The following is a 24,421-nucleotide window of genomic DNA, read 5'->3' as shown; positions in this document are numbered from 1 at the left end:
TGTGGTGGCTCATGCCTGTAATCTCGGCACTTTGGGAGAACGAGGTGGGCAGATCATCTGAGGTCAGGAGTTGAGACCAGCCTGGCTAACATGGTGAAAGCCTGTGTCTACTAAAAAATACAAAATTTCACAGGGCTTGGTGGCAGACATCTGTAATTCCAGCTACTCAGGAAGCTGAGGCAGGAGAACTGCTTGAACCGGGGAGTCAGAGGTTGCAGTGAGCTGAGATCGTGCCACTGCACTCCAGTCTGCGTGACAGAGTGAGACTCTGTCTCAAAAGAAAAAAAAATTATAAAAAACTAATGCAAGGAATCAAATTGTATTACTAACTAAGCTTCTTTTTTAAAAAATATTACTTAATGTGGTTGTGTTAAGTGACCAGAATATTTCTATGAGAAGACTTAATTCTTAGATTTCAAGAAAGCAATTATGGAGAAAAATATTTAATAAAATGAAATACTTAGAAAATAACAAAGTATAAAAATATCCTATGACATCAGCCAAATACTACCTCTACCATCACATCATTATCCTACTCACATTCCTTGAGCACACATGTCCTAGAATAGTTCTTAATACATCTTATTTAATTTTCAGCATAACCCAGAAAAACAAAGCAGTAGCTTGTCTCAATATACAGTGAAGAAACAGAGGCACATAAAGGATAAGTAACTGTCAGCATTATCATGTCAGTGGGGAAAGGGGTCTGGATTTGAATCATGCAATCTTTCCACAGCCAAACCTCTGAACCACTTTGCTTAAGTCTCTGACAAAAAGGAAGGTGTCTTCTACTGGCCCAAATTACTTAGAGCACTGGAAGTTCTGTGTGGCTTCTGTGTAAACAACAGAACGTTCTAAAGTGGAGAGGAAACACGAGGCAGTGCTGTTAGGAGGCTATATACCGTCCTTTAACAAAAATCTGTGCTTGTAGCCATAAGATATAGGTAAAACAGGCATGGTCTCTGTCCTTGAGGAGTTTATAGGAAAGATTTTCACCCACTGATTCATTCAAAGATTCCCTGAGCACTTGCTAATACCTCGCACTGGGCACTGCCATGGGTAGTAGGAATATAGCTTCGAATGAGACTGGCAAGATCCCTACCCTCATGAGGCTTTTGTTCTAGGGAGGAGGGAGGGCACACAAAAAACCTAATTTTAGAAAGTGATATGAAAAAGGGTTGTAACAAAACAAGTGCCAATTTGTCACTCGATGTTCCATAAAGGAAACAGGATTTTAAAGAAACTTGTAAATGAGGAAAAGCATTATCTTGGTCAGCTATAAGTGCCTCCTGAGCAGGAGGGTCCATAGCTGGGAGAAATTTCCCAGAGGAAAAGAAATGAAGGGGATGTGAACCTCGAATAAGTGAGGGTACAGGCGGTAGCTGGGAAGAACCTGGTGACAGGAGGAGGTGAGGTTTCTACCATCGACTTAACAGAAACTAAGGGGACTGAGGTTAAGGCCTTGCCCCTGCTCTGGTCACTGCATTATAATCCTGCATATGCTCTCTGTATGTGTTTTTTGCATTTGGAGTGGCTGAAAGTGAGAATGATGATTTCTATTTCCTCCTCCTCTCTTTTATTTTTAATTAGATACATCAAAAATAGGTTAGCAACAAACAGGCTTCTCTTTGCTCTGGCTTTGATTAGGAAAGGTTAGTCCTTTATTGTCAGGTGTCAAATAAGATCTAATTAGACTTTTAAGAATTTAAAGAGGATATAAAATTTCTACTAAGACATTAATAGATTTCTGACTCTCTTAATTTAGTACTACCCAACCACCTTTAAAAACCTCTAGAAAGTGTGTCACCAAGATGGGTATTATATTAGTCAATAGTGACTACTGGATTAGCAAACATGGACATTTGAGAGTTTGAGAGGCATGAGAAGTTAAAGGAACTACTACTGAATTCCTTAAACTTAAGTGGTCATTCAAAAAAATGAGGAAATTATTTTTCTTTTTTTTCGTTTTCTTTTTTTTTTTTGAGACAAGGTCTCACTTTGTCACTCAGGCTGGAATGCAGTGGCATGATCTCGGCTCATTTCAGCCTCAACCTCCAGGGCTCAGGTGATCATCCCTCCTTAGCCTCCCAAGTAGCTGGATAGACAGATAGATAGTACTTTCATAAAAAATTCAAATTTTCCTTTGGCTATTTCTTATCTTCAGAATACATATTCTATAAAAACACATTTCCAGCACTCAGGGCTCTGGGACCAAACAGAGCAGGCACTATTTCATGCCCCATAAGACACAAATCATTAGTAAGAGAAACTCTGAAGCCAGCGGCCCTTCAGTAGGAACAGGAAGCGGTAAAAAGTAGTGGAAATAAGACTGCTCAGTAAGTATTGAGTCCTGAATTCTAGGGCCAATTCTGCAACTGTCCAGCTATTTAACCTTGTAAACTCACAACCATAATGACCACCATTTCCTATTTGTATAATGAAGGAGTCTGGATTGAATCAGCCCTAAAATTTTCACAGACTCATTAAAACTTGGCAGTCTCAGAGTTTGCTTTGATGGAATTTGATGTTTACAGGTTGAAGGTGAAGTTCAAGTCAATAAGCAAAACATTTACTTTTTTTAAGTGTTGGTCAGCATTAGAAAAGAAACCATCTGTTGACTACAGTAGCAGGATTCATTTTTGCAACTGCTGAGAGACAAAAAGCAGATGAAAAAATATAAAAAGATCAAGTATGCCATGAAAATTATTTGTTGGGGAATTTCCCTCTATGTGCTCAGACTTCGTTCCGGGAATCTCCACCCATGAGTACAACTGCTTGCTGGGCACCTCCTCTTAAATATCTTGCAGGAACCTCCAGCTTTGAACTTGTCCAAATGAACTCACCCTCTTCCTCCCAAAGAGGAAGGTTCTCTTCTTCTCCTTCTCTTTCTCCAGTGTTCTCTTTCTCAGTAAATGGTTTCTCAAGCCAGAAACTCAGGGGTCTGACTTGATTCCTCTTTCTCTTCTACTTCCCTGTTCCAATCCATTATTGGGTCCTGTCTCCTCAAACCACAATTGGCCCTGCTGTCTTCCACTATCCACAAGCAACAAAAGTGATCTTTAAGTCTTAAATCAAATTAGGTCATCTTTCTGCCTAAAACCCTTTGGTGGTTTCACATTTCCTTTGGGGAGAAGTGTGACATGCTCACCACTGCTCATAGCCCTCCAGGACCCATCCTCCTGCTTCTTCATTTTCATCACCCTCCTCTTCCTTACATTCTCTTAGGTTCCCTGCTCTTGTTCAGGTGTTTCCTCACATGCTGTTCCCTGTGCCTCAAACATTGCCCAATAGTTTTTACCTAGTTTAAAATCTATAAAAGGATTTCACACATCCTTCAAGCTCTCTGCTTCAGTGTCACTTCTTCAGGAACAGCCTTCCTGAACACTGTCACCAGTAAGCTAGCACCCCAGGAAGTGTTCTTGGAGTTGCCCACATCCTTATTTATTTATGTATTCATTTATTTAGAGACAGACTCTTGCTTTGTAGCCCAGGCTGGAGTGCAATGGTGGGATCTTGGCTCACTGCCATCTCTGCCTCCTTAAGTGATTCTCAAGCCTTAGCTGTAATGTAGCTGGCATTACAGGTGTGTGCCACCACACCTGGCCAATTTATGTATTTTTAGTAGAGATGGGCTTTCGCCTGTTGGCCAGGCTGGTCTTGAACTCCTGACCTCAAGTGATCTGCCTGCCTCAGTCTCCCAAAGTGTTAGGATTACAGGCATGAGACACCCCGCCTGGCCCCACATCCACATTTATAGCCGAGTGCTCCATGCTGGCTTACCTAATAGAATATAAGCTCCAAGATGAGGCAACTCACATCTGTCTTACTCAATGCTCTATCCCCAGACGCAGTGGCTGGCACTGAGTAGGCCCTCAGCAAATGTTTAGGAAAATTTTCAAAAAGTTCTAAGGGAATTTAAACTAACGTTATATTATATATCGCCAATGTAATCTGAGAAAAATCTTTGCAATTCATTGTACAACAATGTGAATATACTTAATGCCACAGAACTGTATACATAAAAATGGTTAAAATGGTACATTTTATTATGTATATTTTACCACAATTTTACAAAATCTTTTCAATTCACATGGTCAAAAGATCACTTTGTAACCCTACCAACAACTAAAAATTATAGGCAGATATTTACTCAAAAAAATCAATACTGGAAAAGCAGTAGTGTTGAAAAAGTTTTCTACTGCATTAACTCCCACTTATTTTTTCTTAAGAACACTATAAAGAAATGTAAGTTATCCCACAATATATGCATTATTTTTAAAAGCATAGGGCTATATTAATTTTAACTTCTTGAAAGAGGCTGATAAATCATAAAGCCAACTTAGAATTCTTTTTTTTTTTTTTTTTGATAGCATCTCACTCTGCCGCCCGGGTTGGAGTACAGTGGCAAGATCTCAGTTCACTGCAACCTCTGCCTTTCGGGTTCAAGTGATTCTTGTGCCTCAGCCTCCCAAGTAGCTGGGATTACAGGTGTGGATACCATGCCTGGCTAATTTTTGTATTTTTAATAGAGATGGGGTTTTGCCCATGTTGGCCAGACTGGTCTCAAATTCCTGATCTCAAGTGATCCACCTACCTGGGCCTCCCAAAGTACTGGGATTATAGGTATGAGCCACCTAACCTGGCCCTAATTCTTGTCAATTTTCCTTGGCTATTCTTGCACATTTATTACATCCATGTGAATTTTAAAGCTGACTTGTCAGGTTCCACCAATTCCTTGGACAAAATTTCCAGTTCTGGCCATGGGGTAGTAATGGTTATCAGACTTACTCCCCTACCATAAACAACCATACAACTGGGCCAAATATATGAAGTAACTGTTTTTAGGAACTAGGCAAGAGACAGCATAGGGTTGTGCATCTTGAGAGATGGGAAACACATGAGATAAGCACATAATCTGTCCCATATTTCTGCATGGGAGCACCTTCCAAACCATAGTACATGGAGGTAGAGCCCAAGGAGATAACAGCAATCTCACTGGGCATAGGAAACAGAAATCAGAACTCAGGGCTGCTAACGAGCTGTAATTTTGAGGACAGGATACAAGAGAAGATTTACGAAGAGCAGAATCCCCAAAAAATTCTGCATTGGAAACAATTTACAAGGAACCCCCTTGTATACAATACAATCCCCTTTGTATTGTCAAATACAAAGCTGCCTGTGCAAGGGCAACAAGACTTGGCAGAGAACAACTACTGGGAGGCTGTGAGCAGAACAAAGATTAAAGAGGTTACACAGAACTGAGAGATGTTCAAGCTCTGACCAGCCTTTGCTGAATACTCCAGACATTCAGTTGAAACACTAGAAAGGCCACTGGCACTACAGTTCATGAGTAAAGACTACACTAGATCTACCTTACACAGGCTAAATTCAAGCCTCAACATAATCTCTTGGGACAAGCAGAAAGTTTGTCCCAAGAGATTTTCTTACCAGAACAAAACTTAACACTCTTTAGACAATGACAGTGTAATCAAAACTCTCAAAAATTTAGCCATGTTTGGGCATACAATTAAAAAATATAGGACATATAAAGAAGCAGAAAAATTGACCCAGATATGGTACAGATGTTGGAATTAGAGCTGTAAAACAATTATTATATATATGTTTGAGGATTTAAAGGAAAAGATGGGCATCATGGGCAAACAAATGGAGAATCTCAACAGATAAACAGATACAGTTAATTGGGATCCTACAGCAGAAAAGACCAGCAAACTTTGAGGATAAACCAAGAGAAATTATACAAACTAAGCACAGGGAGAAAAAAAATGAAAAATATGAGGCAAGCCTAAAAAAACTGTTGGACAATATCAAGTGGTAAAACATATGTAAATTTGGAGCTTCAGAAAGAGATGAGAAAGAAATTAGGGAAGAAAAATAAACGAAGAAAGGATAAAAATTTTTCCAAATATGATCAACAATATGAATCCATAGATTCAACTGTTCAGTGAACTATAAGAAAAATAGATAAAACCATACCTAGGCTCGTCATGGTCGAATTGTTGAAAACAAAAGATCTGAGAGCAGCAGAGAAAAAAAAGATACATTATGTACAGGGGAATAACATTAAAATGACTGCTGGTTTAACATAAAATAAATGCCAACTAAAACACAACAGAATGACATCTTAGTCCATTCAGGCTGCTATAACAAAATACTGTGCACTGGGTAGCATATAAACAACAGAAATTTACTTCTCACAGTTCTAGAGGCTAAGTTCAGCATCATAGCACCAGCAGATTTGGTGTCTAACAAGGGCCTGTGATAGAGTTTGGCTGTGTCCCCACCCAAATCTCATCTTGAATTTGTAGTTCCCATAATCCCCACAAGTCATGGGAGGGACCCAGTGGGAGGTAATTAAATCATGGGGGTGGTTACCCTCATGCTATTCTTTTTATAGTGAGTTGAGTTCTCATGAGATCTGATGATTTTATAATAGGCTTTTCCCTCTTTTGCTCAGCACTTCTCCTTGCTGCCACCATGTGAAGCAGGACATATTTGCTTCCCCTTCCACCATGATTTGAAAGTTTCCTGAGGCTTCTCCAGCTCTGCAGAACTGTGAGTCAATTAAAACCCTCCTTTATAAATTACCCAGTCTCAGGTATGTCTTTATTAGTAGTGTGAGAACAAACCAATACAGCATGTTTCCTGGCTCATAAATGACACCTGCTTGCTGTGTCCTTGCATGGTGGAAGAGGCAAGGGTCACTCTGGGGCCTCTTTTATAAGGGCACAAATCTCATTCATGAGGGGTGTGCTTCATGAACTAATCACCTCCCCAAGACCCCATCTTTTAATGCCATCATCTTTGGGGTAAGGATTTCAACACATGAATTTTTGGGAGACACAAACTCAGACCTTAGTAAATGACATCATTAAAGCACTAAAAGAAAAAATTATCCACCAAACTAGAATTCTACATCTCAGCAAAAATATCCTTCATAAAGGATAAACAAAAAGTTGGAAGAAGTCATCCATCACCAGGAGACCTTCACTACAAGAAATGGTAAGTAAAGTGTTTCAGGCTGAAGAGAAATAGTATCAGATGGAAACCTGGATCTACACAAAGGAATAAAGAATGTTGGAACTGGCAAATACAGGGGTAAATATAAAAGACTTTTTTGTTTCTTATTTTCTTTAAAAGAAAATTGGCTGCTTAACGCATTGTGAGCTTACACCATATGTAGATGTAAACTGTCAAGAAGTAAATGGAGATATAGTTCCGTAAGTTCTAACGTTATATATAAAACAGCATAAAATTAATTCAAGAGTAGACTGTGATAAGGATGCATATTGTAATCTCTGGAGGTTACCACAAAACAAAATAAGACAAACAGTAAAGTTAAGAATAAAATAGATAAGTTAAATGCTAAGAAATAGTTAATTAATCCAAAAGGAGAGGAGGATAAAGAAGTAACAAACACGTGGGATAAATGGGATAAATAGAAAACAGTAAGATGGTAGACTTAAATTCAATCACAGGACTGATTACATACATTTAAACAGACTAAGAACTTCAGTTAAAAGGTAGAGATTTTCAGACCCAACTACTTTGAAATAAAAAGACCTTCTTTTTAAGTTTACTACACAACATACATTTTAATAGCTAGTAGTAGCTATCTATATTAGCAATTCCAAAAACTATGGAATTTATGTGAAATGACTTTTGAATATCACCTGACAGTGGCTCCAGTATAATCCCTAGGGGGAGGAACTGCTGTGAGGGTAGTTAATAGCTGATATTAATTGGCACTTTACATTCATTAACTAATTTAATCTTCACAATGACCTTATGAGGAAGTCACTTCCATTGTACTCATTTTATATGAGAGACGACTAATGCCCAGAGAATGTGATGTGCCCAAGTAACATGCTAGTGAGCCCAGGCTCTTAACTACTCTATGCTGCCTCTCTGCTGAAATTAATCACTGTACTGCATTACCTGAAAGATACTACATCAACAGAGAGGAGGTGTGCAACAACTGCAACAAGCAAAGAGCAAGAGCTGGTCATCAGCCTCCATCCTGACCCATGGGAGGGGTGCCTGACCAGCAGTACTAATCATTGGCAGGTGTGTGGATGAGGAGATGGGATCACCTCACTATCCTCACCTGAGAAAACTATCTAACAAGATTTTTTCCCACAAACTCTTACTGCTTTAGTTCCAGGTCTCACTGAGCAGCCTTCTGATTATATTCTGACTTTGTCAGCAAAGGAAGAAGGCCCTGACTAAGGCATGCAAATATTCCAGGCTCTGTGGCAGTTAGCACTGTCATTAAAAAAAGTAAACTGGCATCTGACATATGTTTCAGACCCTCCTGAACTTATGAAACATGACTCAAGCTCCCCTGAGCTTTCTCACCTTCAGATATAGGGTGAAAACAGGACTTCTAGTCCTGCAAATCTTTGAAAGTCCTGGATTAGAATGACTTCATTAAGGTTAAGTTCTCACGGGAAGATGCACAAACACTCTGGGAGGCTGGGCCTGGGTGGTCAATCAGGCCCTCTAGACATTGGTCTAAACTCTCTCGTTCTAACTGCAATAAGGTAAGCCAAGAAGATACATTATAATAAATGCATGAGAAAGAATCTGTAAGCATGTTGTAGAGCACATAAATAAAAAGTTGCCAAGAAGATGAAATCCTTATTCATTAAATTTAACCAAATTATTCATCAAAGAACATTCCTTCAGAGAAAGGCCTCTGCAGAGTTTTACATTAATCATTCACTCCAAACAGTGAGAAAACTGACTTTAAAAAAATCCCTCAGAACCTTAAGGTGTCAGCAAGATAAAGATAGTCCATGAAGGTCAGGTGTGCCGAGTAAGCAACTGGCCAATAGAACAAGAGTCAACCAAAATGGACAAAGAAAGCAGTGAAGCCATATAAACATCTCCCCCCATGCATGCACAATACTCCTGGATTTGCTATAAAAGATTCAGAAAAATAACTCTTCTATGAAGAAATCCATGAAAATTACCTTTGCTTTAGAGGTAAACCTAAGCCTACTCACCAACTTTTCACTGATTCATTCAGCCACATTTTTGCACAACCCCTGATCCTTTCCCATCCTGTAGCTGATACTCTACAGTGCTTCTCAGATCGTATCTGACCTATCTGGAACACTCTTTCCTGACACCGACCTTACTAGCTTCCTCATTATAGTCAAGTCTTGGCTCAAACACCTTGGTAAATATGCCTTCCCTGACGTCAACATGTAAAAGAGCATCTCCCAACCCCACCACTTTTCATCTTGTTACCCTGCATAATTTTTCTCCACTTATCACTAATATATTTGCTGCCTGTCTCTCTTCAGTAAAGGAAGCTCCATGAGAGTAGGAATTTTGTGTTTTACTTTCTGCTGTACTCATACAATTTAGAACAGTGCCTGGCAAGAGAATACAACATAAATACTCGTAATTCAAAGTCTAATAGGGAAGACAGGTCTAAGCTGACAGACCTCATAAGCAGGGCAATGTGGTGGCATAAACGAGTCACAATGAGCTTGGCCCAGGAGAGGCAGAAACCTTTCTTGGAGGAAGAGATGCAGAGCAGGTTATGAAGGAAGGGTGGAAGCAGGGGCGTTCCAGCATGGAAATCATCATGTGAAAAGGCACAAGCCATAAAGGATCATTCACACTTGAGGAGCCTTGTCTGGCTGCAAGAAGGTGAATGGTGAAAGTGACAGAAGAAAGACAGAAAGTGACAGAAGAAAGATAAGAGGACAGTGCACACAAGCCAGGGCAAGGAGTCACTGAGGGGTTTTAAGGTGAGAAACAGCATGACCAGATTTGTTTTTTACAAAAGTAGAGATGCAGGGTGGAGGGTGGGAGGAGGGAATCTGTAGTCTGGGAGACCATTTAGGAGATTCCTGCAAAAGTCTCCACAAAGGTGAAAGGTGCTAAAACTACAGCAGCAGCATTGAGGATGGAGATAAAACAGATGTCTTGACTGAGTAAGATCTCAGTTTTCAACTATCTCTCTCCACAAAAGTCTCCACAAAGGTCAATGGTGCTAAAACTACAGCAGCAGTGTTGAGGATGGAGATAAAATGTCTTGACTGGGTAAGAAGAACCCATTTTTCAAGTCTCTCTCTCTCTGCCCCCCGCCCCACACACACCACAGACACATATATACACTCTCTCTAATACTTTCAGGTGTGGCTATATTCAGAAACCAAATCATGTGATTAAATAAAAATTCATTCTGTTCCTCTCACAGCTCTGCTCTCTTCTGAATTAATATTATTTTTAGTCAGTCCTTTGCCCACAGTGTCCCTCAGCAGTGACAGGCTTAAATAAGCCTAAACACTGCCATCCAAGAGGAAAAGCCCATGGTTTCAACAAGACTCACTCCTCCAGGAGGAGATGCTGTTTCTGTGGGCAAGCCTGAGCTGAATGTCCGCTGCTGCAACTGGAGATAGGGCCACTGCTGCACAAGACACAGAGGGGACCAAGGGGGCATGCTAGTTCCTCAGGGCAAGCTTGAGCACTGCTACCAGAAAACGGGGAAAGGATGCTAGGCAGAAAGTGGGGAATGGCTGCCCAGGGTGGAGTGCAATGGTGCGATCTTGGCTTACTGCAACCGCAACCTCCTGGGTTTAAGTTATTCTCCTGCCTCAGTCTCTCAAGTAACTGGGACTACAGGCACGTGCTACCATGCCTGGCTAATTTCTGTATTTTTAGTAGAGGCAGGGTTTTGCCATGTTGGCCAGGCTGGTCTCAAACTCCTGACCTCAAGTGATCCACCAGCCTTGGCCTCACAAAGTGCTGGGATTATAAGCATGAGCCACCGGGAAATGCAATCTGAACTGTCAGTACTTTAGCAGAGTGTCCTATGAATAGAAAGACTCCACAGCTCTTGGCCAACAGGTAACTAACAACACCTACAGTAGCATTCACCTACCAACAGACTGCTGCCAAAGAATCTGGAGTTCTTCCTGACTTCGCTCTTTCTCTGTCAAATCTGATGTGACAGCTCATACTGCCGGTTGTAACTTCAAACTTTATCTAGAATCCAACCACATCTCAATCTTCATAGTCACCAGCTTGGTCCAAGCCAGGACCTAGACTGTTTAGCCTCCTAACAAGGTCTCCCTGCTTCTGGCCTGGCTTTGACAATCTATTCTCCACACAGCAGTCCAAGAAATTCCAGTAAAATGCAGGTCAAAGAGAGGAGGGCACTACACTGGCATCTCCTCCCACCCAGGGCATGAGCCAGCGCTGCTCTTAACCTGGCTGGCCTTCCTGGGGCCTCTCCTACATCCCCACCCATCCTCACCCATGCTTTTCCTCACACAGCCACCAGGCTCTGCCTAAGGGCTTCTGCCCTTCCTTCTCCTATCCAGGATATTCCTTTCCTGAATTTCTTCAAGCCTCACTCTCTCCTTTACATCTCTATCCAAAGGTCACCCTTTCTGTGAGACATTCCCTGAATGTCATTTGAAATTACAGGCCCCTTGCCAGGTATAATGGTTCATGCCTGTAATCCAGCACTTTGGGAGGCCAAGGGAGGTGGATCACTTGAGCCAAGGAGTTTGAGACCAGCCTTGGCAATATGGTAAAACCCTGTCTCTACTAAAAATACAAAAAATTATCCAGGAATGGCAGTGAACGCCTGTAGTCCCAGCTACTCAGAGTCTGAGGTGAGAGAATCACCTGAGCCTGGGAAGTCAAGGCTGCAATGAGTGGTAATGGCATCACTATATTCCAGTCTGGGTGATAGGAGTGAGACCGTATCAAAAAAAATAAAAATAAAAATTATAAGTCCCCTTCCAACCCAGCTCTTTCCGCATAGTGCTTACTGTCATTTGACCTATCTATTTTCCTATTTGTTTGTCTGTCTCTCTGGAATGTAAGAGCAAGGATTTTGACTATTTTGTTTACTATTGTTCCAGCATACAGCAGTCACACAACAAATATCTTCCGAATGAATATTCAAGGGTCCTCAAACCCTTTTTCTGGAAGTTGGGGGCAAATGTGAACTACAGCAGAAAAAAAAAATGTGTAAATCTTAATATGAAATTGTTTACACTTACTTGGCACAGCGTACCCAGTGTGTATGTCGATACAAGGAATACAGGAAGCGCTGGCGATACATATTCCATACTTTTATGGATTTGTCCTCAGAAGCTGTAGCTAGAAACTGGCCATCAGCTGAAAAGTCTACACTTCGAACTGGAGCTGTATGAGCTTTAAATTCTGAGAACTTTCCTCTCCTGGAAATAAACAGTTTAATATTTACATCTCATTTGGTTTAATTATAGTTAATACTTAATCACAATACAAACTTCGAAACATATAAAATAATTTAAATAAAATGGTGTAACTCTTATAAAACCTAACAAAAGTATGAAAAGGCTATGTTGTACTGTACTCTTCATCAACACTGAAATTTTCTTGAAATATTTCCTTGAAATTTCCTCAAAATTTCAGGTGTTGAGAATTGAAGGATAGAGAAAAAGAGAATGAAAAAAAGATGGAGAAAATAACGTGAGGCATTTGAAAAGTAGAAAACCTTAAAATAGGAGCAGGTTAGACGGTGTTCGAGTTACAAGGTGATATGTGGTAAATGCTACTTTGTGTCAGTGTTCCCAGGTTCCCAAGGCATTTTCATCTTACACTGTGTATCCAGGACTTAGCAATTTTCCCATTTAGAAAATCATATTGATACTCAAGATATCTTATGGGGAAAATTGTAATAAATGCTTTAAAAAAATCAGGCAACAGAATTTAGCTGGCCACAATATATTTCTCAGATGTTCAAATGTTCACACTGATCTCCCATACACCTGCACCTCGTCCTGTATTTTGTTACCTTGGCTGATCAAAGTGACATCGCCTGTGTCCAAGCCAGAAGCCTGGTATTCAGACTCAACTCCTCCCCCTTCCTCTCCCACATCCAGTAAGTTAGCAAAGCATATCATCTTCACTTCCTAAATATCTTTTGAATCCTCCTCTTCTATGTCAGCTCTGCTTGCCTTAAGGTAGATATATCCTCAACATCCTTCACCTAGGTTATTGCAAAAGCCTCTTAACTGGTCTTCCTGCTCTAATCTTTTGTCCCCTTCTGGTCACCTACACATTGTGCTTATTACCTTGCTAAGAGTGTAACGCCAAGCATGTAAATCCTAGTGTAAATGTGTCGCTGGCTCTTTTCCAAAAGAAAGCACAATGCCCAAGGGCTTTGCGAGGCATCCTGCCACTACACTGAACTTTGTACTCAGAACAGTCACAGCACTTCAAACACACCCCTGCCTTTGCAATTATTGCTTTCTCAGGCTGGACTACTTCCTTCCCCCATCCCTAGGCACCCTTGACCAAGCCAGACAGGCTTAATGGCTCCCTATCTGCTACAACGATTTTGCTTACTACATTATACAGTGACTTTTTAAAGAACTATTTGTCTCCTCTTAAGCAGTACATTTTTGGAGAACAGGAATGATGATTTATTCATCTCTATAAGACCACATCTAGCAATATGTCAAGCACATAAAAAGAACTCAATACGTGTTGAATTCCACTCAGAACAGTCAATAAAGGCTCTTAGACCCAACCTGGCTTACCCTTCCAGTGGCTGGTAGGGAGCAAAGGTGACTTTATCATAAATTTCCATCACCTGACATATGATATTACTCATGAATAACTGAAATTAATATTAAACAAAAATTAGGAGGGAGCATCCAGGGACTAGCTCAGTGAGGTTTTCAAGGGTGAATTTCATGAGTGGAAATCAGGAGTATAGTTTGGCCTGAATGCAAGTATAATGTCTAGAGAAAACAAAGAAAAGATAAGGCATCTGCAACGACCAGGAAGCTAAGAGACAGACTGTCAGTATCACCAAAATTTGCCCTGATTTTTAGTTCGGCACTCCACACTCCAGCAGGCTGTTCTCTTTGCCACCTTTCTAAAAGGCCCTCCTCTCAACTGTAGGCTACACCAAGCACCAGATCCAGTCTCAACAGGAAACAGAAGAAACCAAGATAGGAGTGCCTTGTGTTTGTTGTGCTGGTGCCTAACTGGTTTCTAGTTCCTCATTTTGACTTAATACAGGCTCTCTGCCTGCTAAATATTTACTTTCCCTTTCAGCCAAATTCTCTTGACTGTTCACTGTGACGAACTCTGGGCCAGACTTGCTTTCAGACTTGCTCCTACCTATTCTTTTCTTATTTATTTTTTTGAGACGTGTTCTCTTTCTGTGACACACGCTGGAATACCGTGGTGCAATCACTACTCACTGTGACTTAAACTCCTGTGCTCAAGAGATCCTCCTTCCTCAGCCTCCTGAGGAGCTAGGACTACAGGTGTGTATCACCATGCCCAGCTAATTTTATTTTTTATTTTTATTTTTTATAGAAACAGGGTCTCACTATATTGCCCAAGCTGGTCTTGAACTCTTGGCCTCAAGTGATCCTCCTGCCTCAGGCTCCCAAAGTGCTGGAATTACAGGTGTAAGCCATGCCCCCTGCCTCTCCCTATTCTTTCTTAGCCTTCTGATCACCAGCTGTGGTGTGTATCTGTAAATATGGCTGCCAATACTCATCTCATCCCTGTACATGCATGTCTCTCCACTTCACATGAGGTGGAATCTGTTTATTTCTCCTCCCTTTGAATCTGGGCTGGTGTTGTGACTTTACTTTGAGCAACAGAACGTGGCAGAAGTGACGCTGCAAGTTTGGGGCCTGGTCCTTAAATGGTCTAGCAGCTTCTGCTTTGATTCTCCAGATAACCCAGAAAATTGTGACAAATCATTGTTTCTGAGCCAACATACTAAGGTTTTAGGACAGTCATACAGCAATAGATAACTGACACATCTGCCTTCCTGTTGTCACAATCCACCATTATTGATCTGGCCCTACTATGACATGATTTAGTAAGAGAAACTAGGGACACCTACACAAGCCTAATCACTGTATTTAGATGAGCTATGACAAATTAATGATTCAGTGAGCTTTCAGCTCAACTACCCTTATACAGTTTGTTCACTGAGATTTCCTTGAATTAGTAATGGGAGACTGAAGTTATGCTGTGCTGAAGATAGCAAAAAGGCTAGTTCTAAATTCCCAAAGCTAAGGGTTTTGGAACATGCTTCTCCTCTCAGACACCAAACCAGCTCCTTCTCCCTTAAAATTCCCTGCTACATTGCCATCTATTATAACATGTCACTCCTCTTCAACAGTTTTCACTACCATTGGAATAATATTCAGATTTCTCAGCATAGAGTTCCCCTTGGGCGGTGGCAGAAAAAAAGCACCCACTGGCATGGGAAGGCTGGCATGGGAAGGCCTATGAGCTTTCCTTCATTTGGGAGTGCCTGGGCCTGTTTAGCCACAGAGTACAAGTCAAATCCTGCCACAACAGTGTCAAGGAAAATGCTCAAATTCTTTTTTTTTTTTTCGACAATGGTCTTGCTCTGTCACCAGGCTGGAGTGCAGTGGTGTGATCTCGGTTCATTGCAACCTCCACCTCCCGGATTCAAGCAATTTCTTCTGCCTCAGCCCCCCAGTAGCTGGGACTACAGGGACATGCCACCACGCCCAGCTAATTTTTGTATTTTTAGTAAGATGGGGTTTCACCACGTTGGCCAGGGTGGTCTCGATCTCTTGACCTCGTGATCCACTCGCTTAAGCCTCCCAAAGTGCTGGGATTACCGGCATGAGACACTGTGCCCGGCCAAAATGCTTAGATCCTTATCCTCTGAAGTAGTGGTCCCCAGTCTTTTTAGCACCAGAAACCAGTTTCATGGAAGACAATTTTTCCACAGGACCAGGGGTTGGGGGGGAAGGATGGATGATTTCAGGATGACTCAAGCACATACATTTATCGAGTACTTTATTTCTATTACTATTATTATTTAAGACAGAGTTTCACTCTTTTCTGCCCAGGCTGGGCAATGGCACAATCTTGGCTCACTGCAACCTCTGCCTCCTGGGTTCAAGCAATTCTCCTGCCTCAACGTCCTAAGTAGCTGGGATTACAGGTGTGCACCACCATGCCTGGCTAATTTCGTATTTTTAGTAGAGACAGGGTTTCACCACGTTGGCCAGGCTGGTCTTGAACTCCTGACCTCAGGTGATCCACCTGCCTCGGCCTCCCAAAGTACTGGGATTACAGGCATGAGCCACCATGCCTGGCCCTATTTCGATTATTATTACATATTCACTATAATGTAGAATCAGTGGGAGCCCTGAACTTGTTTTTCTGCAACTAGATGGTCCCAACTGGGGTGATGGGAGACAGTGACAGATCATCAGGCATGAGATTCTCATATGGAGCGTGCAGCCTAGATCCCTTGCATGCACAGTTCACAATAGGATTTGTGCTCCTATGAGAATCGAATGCCTTTGTTGATCCGACAGGAAGCAGAGCTCTGTTGTGTGGCCTGGTTCCTAACAGGCCATGGACTGGTACTGGTTGGTGGCCCAGGGGTTGTTGGGAACCTCTGCTCTGAAGTATTTATGGGGGGAAATAATACGATATGTGGAATTTGTTCTAAAAATACTCTGGGGGAAAAAGTGAGGGGAGGTGTAGATGAAACAAGATGGGCAGAATCCTGACAACTGCTGAAGCTGATTGATGGGAATATGGCGGCGGAGGAGTCATGCTATTCATTCTATTTTCATGTATGTTTGAAAATTTACGTCCTTAAAGCTAATTTTGTATTTTTAGTAGACACGGGGTTGCATCATGTTGGCCAGGCTGGTCTCGAACTCCCGACCTCATGATCTGCCTACCTCAGCCTCCCAAAGTGCTGGGATTATAGGTATGAGCCACCACGCCAGGCCAAGAAGACACAAATATGAGGAAAAAACTGTATGAATTAGTTTGACTTCACAACAAAGGCAGCATGCCTTGTATGTGACTGTATGCCTTGTATGAGACTAGTAGTTCAGATAGCGGTGCATGAGCAGCAGCCAGGCTCAGCTTTCTTTCACATTTCCAAATCCAAAGCATAGCAAGTATTTATCTGTTTCTCTTACTTATCAGGAATCCAGAGTCTCACAGTTCTGTCTCGTGAGGCAGATGCCAATAAGTTTCCGTGTGGAGAAAACTGCACGCTGGTTACAACATCCTTGTGACCCACATATCTGTAAGCTCTAGCATGTGGCTTGAAATTCCATAGCATGAGAAAGGTATCCCAAGAAGCAGTAGCTATCAAGAAATAGAAGAACAAAACCATTGTTTGTTAAAATGCAAACACAGGTGTCTCTCATTACAATGAGCAGCATATCTAATAACAAAGCTTCCAGGTAATAGAGGGGCTGGAGGTTGTAAGGCTGACCAGGTAATAGCCAAATTACTTTTTTTTTTTGAGATAGAGTCTCGTTCTGTTGCTAGGCTGGAGTGCAGTGGCATGATCTCAGCTCACGGCAATCTCTGCATCCCAGGTTCAAGTAATTTTCCTGCCTCAGCCTCCCGAGTAGCTAGGACTACAGGCACACACCACCATGCCTGGCTAACTTTTTTGTATTTTAGTAGAGACGGGGGTTTCACCACGTAGGCCAGGATGGTCTGAATCTCCTGACCTCATGATCCACTTGCCTTGGTCTTCCAAAGTACTGGGATTACAGGCGTGAGCCACCACACCCAGCCCCCAAATCACTTTTTAAAGGTTCTCAAAACTACATGACTAATATACAAGCTTGGCTGTGTCCTATGTAAGTACACAGCAGGATGACTGCCCCCGTATTTGATTAATGCTTAGTAACTAAGTACTAGAAGGCCTCAGCATAGTGTAATAGAGGGTACACGGGACTAAGAGTCAGTTTTGTTTCTAACTCTGGGTAATGGAAAGCTATTTAACCTCTGTGTCATGATGTCATGAGGACTGAATGTTTTTCCTGAGAGGGATGGATGAGATAATTTTTCAAACTGTTTATGTGGAAATAATTTCACACTTACAGAAAAGTTACAAGAATAGTACAAGTAACACTAATATGCCCTTTACCCAAATCTACTTATTAATGTTTTGCTTCATTTGTTTATAATTTGCTCTGTACTTGTTTCTCCTTGTACATAAACACACATAAACAGACACAACACACACACACAGACAAATTTTTTTTCCTGAATCATTTAGGAGTAAGTTATACAACTCATGGCACCTTTAGTCCTAAATACTTTAGTTTTTTTCCTAAGACTACAGATATTCTCTTAACACACAGCACAGTTATCAGCTTCATGAAGCTGATTGTTAAAAATGCAATATGTTAATATACCAACTATATTTTAATTTTATCAACTGATCCAGTAATACTTTATAACTGGATAAGATTATCTTAAAAGTCTCTTTCTGCTCTACAATTTAATGGCATTGATGATTAATAAAAGAAACTTGTGTGTCAGACACTAGCTTAAGGATTTACAAAAAGGAAAACAAATGCAATCAATGGTGGAAATAAATGCCTTGACAAAGAATGAACAAATAAACAAATGAAAGGTTGATCTAACTCCTGCCTAAAAAACAAATTTTATTAAATGCATGTAGCCCTAGAATAGCCCCAATAATGGGAAGTAGGTCAATGAGAATCACTAAATCTGGATTGTAGAACACTTAGAAAAAATGTAATGTTATAAACTTGAACACAATTAGTATAATTGTTGGGAAACAAATAGGACTTGGCTATATAAAGTCACTGAAACCTATGTTCTTTTTGCCAACATATAAAGTTCATTTGGGCTCAGCTCATGCATTATTTCCATGTAAAACAGTTAAAGTGAGTTCGGCTACAATATTGCTTAGCACTCCCTTTTTAAAAAGGTACAAAGAGTTAACATTCCACCAAATCTTATCCAAATTACTAAAGATTTATAACAGAGTCTAAATTATCCAAGGTTAATGTAGACAAAGCAGGGAAAATATTGAGTTATCATATGTATTAAACTCAGTACCCTATTTGAGTTCTCTGTATTACGCTGGAAACAAGAAATACAAAAGCAAATGAGATACAATCCTTTCCCTCAAAGAATCACATAGTAGGGAAGACATCATTAATAATACACATATGCAGAGGACTTTTATATATTATTTACTCATTAATGTTAGGTGGGGTGATTGGGTAGTCTATTCTGAGGAAAGGATGTTTGAGAGGTGAGTGAAATGGGGAGTGATCTCGGCTGAGACATGGAGAAAGAGCACCTGGAAAATGAGGAATGGCATTTATAGAATGCCATATGGAAGAATAGAGGTCAGCGTTTCCACAGTAGAAGGGAGAGAAAGAGACTGGTGGGAGCGAAGCCAAAAAGGGGGCAGATGGAGGAGGAGAAGTCATGGTGGGAGTGGTATCATCTTATTCTAAAGTGTAATGTGCCATTATCCCAAGCAAATTAATGCAGAACAGAAAACCAATACTGTATGTTCTCACTTGTAAGTGAGAGCTGAACATTAGGTACACTGGACATAAAGATGGCAACGATAGCCACAGGGGACTACTAGAAGAGGGAGGAAGAGTTTGAAAAACTATTGAGAACTATGCTCACTTCCTGGATGATGGAATCAATCGTACCCCAAATCTCAGCATCATGCAATATACCCAATATAACCACGTAACCCACGTAACAATATACCCTGCACATGTAACCCCTGAATCTAAAATAAAAGCTGAAATTATTAAAAGAAAAACTGCCTATCGATGGTGGACATTTGGGTTGGTTTCAGGTCTTTGCTATTGTAAACAGTGCCACAATGAACATATGTGTGCATGTGTCTTTATATAGAACAATTTATAATTATTTGGGTATATACCCAGTAATGGGATTGCTGAGTCAAATGGTATTTCTATTTCTAGGTCCTTGAGGAATGTCCACACTGTCTTCCACAATGGTTGAACTAATTTACAGTCCCACCAACAGTGTAAAAGTGTTCCTATTTTTCCACATCCTCTCCAGCATCTGTTGTCTCCAGATTTTTTAATGATCGCCATTCTAACTGGTGTGGGATGGTATCTCTATGTGGTTTTGATTTGTATTTCTCTAATGACCAGTGATGATGAACATTTTTTCATATGTTTGCTGGCCTCATATATGTCTTCTTTTGTAAATTTTCTGTTCATATTCTTCACTCACTTTTGAATGGGTTTGTTTTTTTCTTGTAAATCTGCTTTGGTTCTTTGTAGATTCTGGATATTAGTCCTTTGTCAGATGGGTAAATTGCAAAAATTTTTTCCCATTCTGTTGGTTGCCGATTTGCTCTAATGATTGTTTCCTTTGCTGTACAGAAGCACTGGAGTTTAATTAGATCCCATTTGTCTATTTTGGCTTTTGTTGCCATTGTTTTTGGTGTTTTAGCCATGAAGTCCTTGCCTATGCCTATGTCCTGAATGGTTTTGCCTAGGTTTTCTTTTAGGGTTTTTATGGTGTTAGGTCTTATGTTTAGATCTTTAATCCATCTGGAGTTAATTTTAGTGTAAGGTGTCAGGAAGGGGTCCAGTTTCTGCTTTCTGCACATGGCTAGCCAGTTTTCCCAACACCATTTATTAAACAGGGAATTCTTTCTCCATTGCTTGTTTTTGTCAGGTTTGTCAAAGATCAGATGATTGTAGATGCGTGGTGTTGCCTCTGAAGCCTCTGTTCTGTTCCATTGGTCTATGTCTCTGTTTTGGTACCAGTACCATGCTGTTTTGATTACTGTGGCCTTGTAGTATAGTTTGAAGTCAGGCAGTATGATGCCTCCAGCTTTGTTCTTTTTGCTTAGGATTGTTTTGGCTATGCGGGCTCTCTTTGGTTCCATATGAAGTTTGAAATGGTTTTTTCCAGTCCATAAAGAAAATGTGGCACATATACACCATGGAATACTACACAGCCATAAAAAACGATGAGTTCATGTCCTTCATAGGGATGTGGATGAATCTGGAAACCATCATTCTCAGTAAACTGACACAAGAACAGTAAACCAAACACTGCATGTTATCACTCATAGGCGGGTGTTGAACAATTAGAACACGTGAACACAGGGAGGGGAGCATCACACACTGAGGTCAGTAGGAGGTGGCTAGGGGAGACAGCGGGGGGTGGGGAGGAAGGGGAGGGTTTATGAAGGGAGAAATAGCAGATATAGATGATGGGGAGATGAAGGCAGCAAACCACCTTGCCATGTATGTACGTATGCAACAATCCTGCATGATCTGCACATGTACCCCAGAACCTAAAGTACAATAAAACAAATTAAAAAAAAAAAGGGGAATGACATTGAAAAAAATAAAAAAAAGAAAGAAAAACTGTGATGGGAAAGTACTCTAGATTTTGAGCAGGGAGAATCTCATGATCTGGTTTAAGAACACTGTAACTCTGACAATAAGAAAAGAATTTTTAAAAATTGTATTCTCAAAGGAGGGCAATAAAATTATAAAAAGAAATAAAAAACAAAACAATTGTGGTGGGTCAACTGGACATTCATAAGGAAGTAAATCAATCTTGATTCCTACACTTTATATCACATGCAAAAGTTAATTCCACGAAGAGTATAGATCTAAATGTGTTAGGTAAAACAATACGCTTTTAGAAAAGAACACAGAATATCTTCATAATCTTGAGGTAGGCAAAGACTGCTTTAAAAAGACATTAAAGTTAATAAGCATAAAGGAAAAGAATGATAATTTGTTTGTACAAAAACTAAGAAATTTTGTTCACTGAGAGATACCAATAACAAAGTAAGCACCAAGTAAGCCACCAAATGGCAAAGAAGATATTTACAACCCATATATCCAACACGTAACAAAGTGTGCATATACAGAATCTATAAAGAATGCTACAAATCAGCCAGGTATAGTGGCTCGTGCCTGTAATTCCAGCACTTTGAGAAGCCAAGGTGAGAGGATCACTTGAGGTCAGCAGTGTGAGACCAAGCAGGCCAACATAATGAGACTCCAACTCTACAAAAAAAAAAAAATAGTAAGAATGCTACAAATCAATAAGAAAAAGGCACATTACCCAGCCAAAAAAAAAAAAAAAAAAAAAAATAGGCAAAGGACTTAAACAGGCACTTTGCAAAAGAAGATACCCAAATGGCCAGTGAACATATGAGAAGGTACTCAATTCCATTAGTCATCAGGAAAACGTAAATTAAAACCACGATGAGATATCCATACACTGTAATCGTCAGAATGATTACAATGAAAAAGATAAATAACACCAAATCTTGGTGAGGATACAGAACAACAGGAATGCTCATATACTATTAGTGGTTATAACCACTTTGAAAATCCATTTTGAAATATCTATTGAAGCTGAATATATACTATTTGATTCAGCAATTCCACTCCTAGGAATATACCCACAGAAATTCTTATGTATGGTTAGCAAAAGACATGTACAATGTTTGTGGCAATACTATTCACAATAAATGAAAACTAGAAGCCCACTATCCATCCAAGTAAAATGAATACATCAATTGTGATATATTCATGTTGTATATCTACTGTGTTAAATTTTACTTATATGAAGTTTAAGAAGAAGCAAAATTAATCTATGAAGTTAGAAGTAAGCATAGTGATTATGTGGATGGCAGGGAGGCAGGATAGTGGCTGGAAGGGAACACAAGAGGGGACTTCCGGAGATACTGGTAATGTTATGTTTCTCACTCTGAGTTTTGGTTAAATAAGCATGTCACATTCTAAAGCACAAGCTGTACAATTATCCAATTTTGGAACATATCAATGCTTTTTATAAAACATTTAGGAAAAAAGCAGAAAAACATCACTCTAACTGTTGGGCAGAGAAGATCAAGGGGCAGATGACAGATCTATTAGGAGGCTACTGCAATCATCTAGTCAGGAGAAAGCAGTGATCTGGACTAGGCTGGGGGCCTTGAAAGTGGGAGAAAGAGTCAAAATCAAGATACATTGTAGAGTCCCTGAGGCTTGCTAATGACTAAATGTGAGGGAAGGAAAAAGAGAAGAAGTTAGGATTTTGGCCTGGGCACTCAAGTGGGTTTTAGTGCCATTTAATGAGATGGGAAAGACCAGAAGAGAAGAAGGTTTGAAGTGATACAGGATGAGGTGGAAATAAAGAGTTCTTTTTTGGAGATAGTAAATTTGAGATGCCAATTAGACATACAAGTGGAAATGTCAAGTAGGAAGGAAGATGGATATACCCCCCTACAGCCCAGGGAGAGGTTCTGACCGTACAATGTGGTGGTTAAAAGAACACCCTGTAAAATTAGACTCACTATGTTCAAAACCACGCTGTAACTTACTGCTGTGTGCCCTTGGGCAAGTTACTCAACCTCTCTGTGCCTAGGACACTTCATCTGCAAAATATGAAGTATTGAAAATATAAAGGAAACAGTACTTGCAATTTATGCCTGCCACATGAAAAGCACTCAAATGTAGCTATTATTGCTAAAGTTTTCTCTGTTAGTAGTAGCTTAGAGAAAGTACTAAAGACTATAAACTGGATGAAATCACTGAGGAAATCAGTAAAGAAGAGGGTGAGGATACTTAACCTTCAGATAAGGATGAGCAAAGGAAGGAACCACAAATGAAGTAGGAGGGAACAAGGACATCATGGTGTCTAGGAAGAGAAGAAGCATTCTGAGAGGGGGATAAATGTGTCAGATGAGGCTGAGTAAAATCAGGCCTGATCAGAACCTGCTACATAATTTGCAGGGTCTAGTGCAAAATGTAAATGTAAGGGTCTTATAGGAAAAGAATTAAGATTTTCAAGACAATGATAGCAAGCATTAAACCAAGCATGGGGCCCTGTCTAACTGTGCAGAAGGTATGCCCACAAAGCTGGCCCTGGGCCCAAGGACCAAATGTTGGTTTGGCAACAAGAATTGCTTCCATGAAGTGATGGGATCCAAGCCAGAATGGCATGGACTGAGAAGAAAATAAGACAGAGTTAATATATATTATATAACATATATATATGACCCCCAAGGCAGCGAGTCACTTCAATCTAGAGGTTTGAGACCAGCTGGGCAATGTGGCGAAATCCCGTCTCTACAAAAAGACAAAAAAATTAGCTGGGCATGGTGACCTGCACCTGTAGTCTCAGCTACTCTGTGGGGGTGGGGAAGGCTGAGGTGGGAGGACACTTGAGTCCCAGAGACAGAGGTTGTATTGAGCCATGATTGTGCCACTGCACTCCAGCCTGGGTGATAGAACAAGGCTCTGTCTCAAAAAAGAAAAAAAAAAAAAACAACAAACTATGAAAAGCAACACGGAATTTCCCTCTTCCTTAACCTTTCTTAGGAAAGAATTGTCCTACCAAACCTTAATACTGTGAAAATAAAATGTACTTAATTACTGATGTTAGTGTTGTACTGTGTCAACTTGGAATTAGCGTTCACACATTTCCACTAAACCACACCCTGTATAAATATTACCACATAATTTTAAATGTCAAAGCTTGTACCATTCATGTTCGACTGGTCTATTTTGAGATAAAATGTCAAAAGGGAGGAAATTAA

General features: G+C 40.4%; 1 protein-coding gene across 17 annotated transcripts in view; it reads right to left on the bottom strand.

The window, feature by feature from the left end:
- The window catches only part of POC1B (POC1 centriolar protein B), a 221,879-nt gene that overhangs the window by 116,300 nt on the left and 81,158 nt on the right, over positions 1 to 24,421 (bottom strand). For 11 of the 17 annotated variants that reach the window (XR_001110133.3, XR_001110131.3, XR_001110130.3 and 8 more), the window contains exons 3-4: positions 16,992 to 17,163; positions 12,051 to 12,230 (exon numbers count right to left, since the gene is read on the bottom strand). Coding sequence is in view for 13 of the 17 variants with exons in the window: in XM_012469362.3 (XP_012324785.2) it covers positions 12,051 to 12,230; positions 16,992 to 17,163 (352 nt within the window). In the remaining 4 variants the exon portion in view is untranslated. Of the gene's footprint in view, positions 1 to 12,050; positions 12,231 to 12,829; positions 13,303 to 16,991; positions 17,164 to 21,788; positions 21,850 to 24,421 lie in introns of those variants that run through there. The other 6 variants (XR_010342955.1, XM_064376901.1, XM_064376902.1 and 3 more) reach the window with 3 other exon arrangements.

Source organism: Aotus nancymaae, unplaced genomic scaffold (assembly GCF_030222135.1).
Source record: "Aotus nancymaae isolate 86718 unplaced genomic scaffold, 86718_ANA_hifiasm-v0.15.2.pri h1tg000016l, whole genome shotgun sequence".
Classification (NCBI taxonomy): Eukaryota; Metazoa; Chordata; class Mammalia; order Primates; family Aotidae; genus Aotus; species Aotus nancymaae.
Note: the sequence above shows the minus strand (reverse complement) of the source record. Positions and strands in the feature narration are given on the sequence as shown.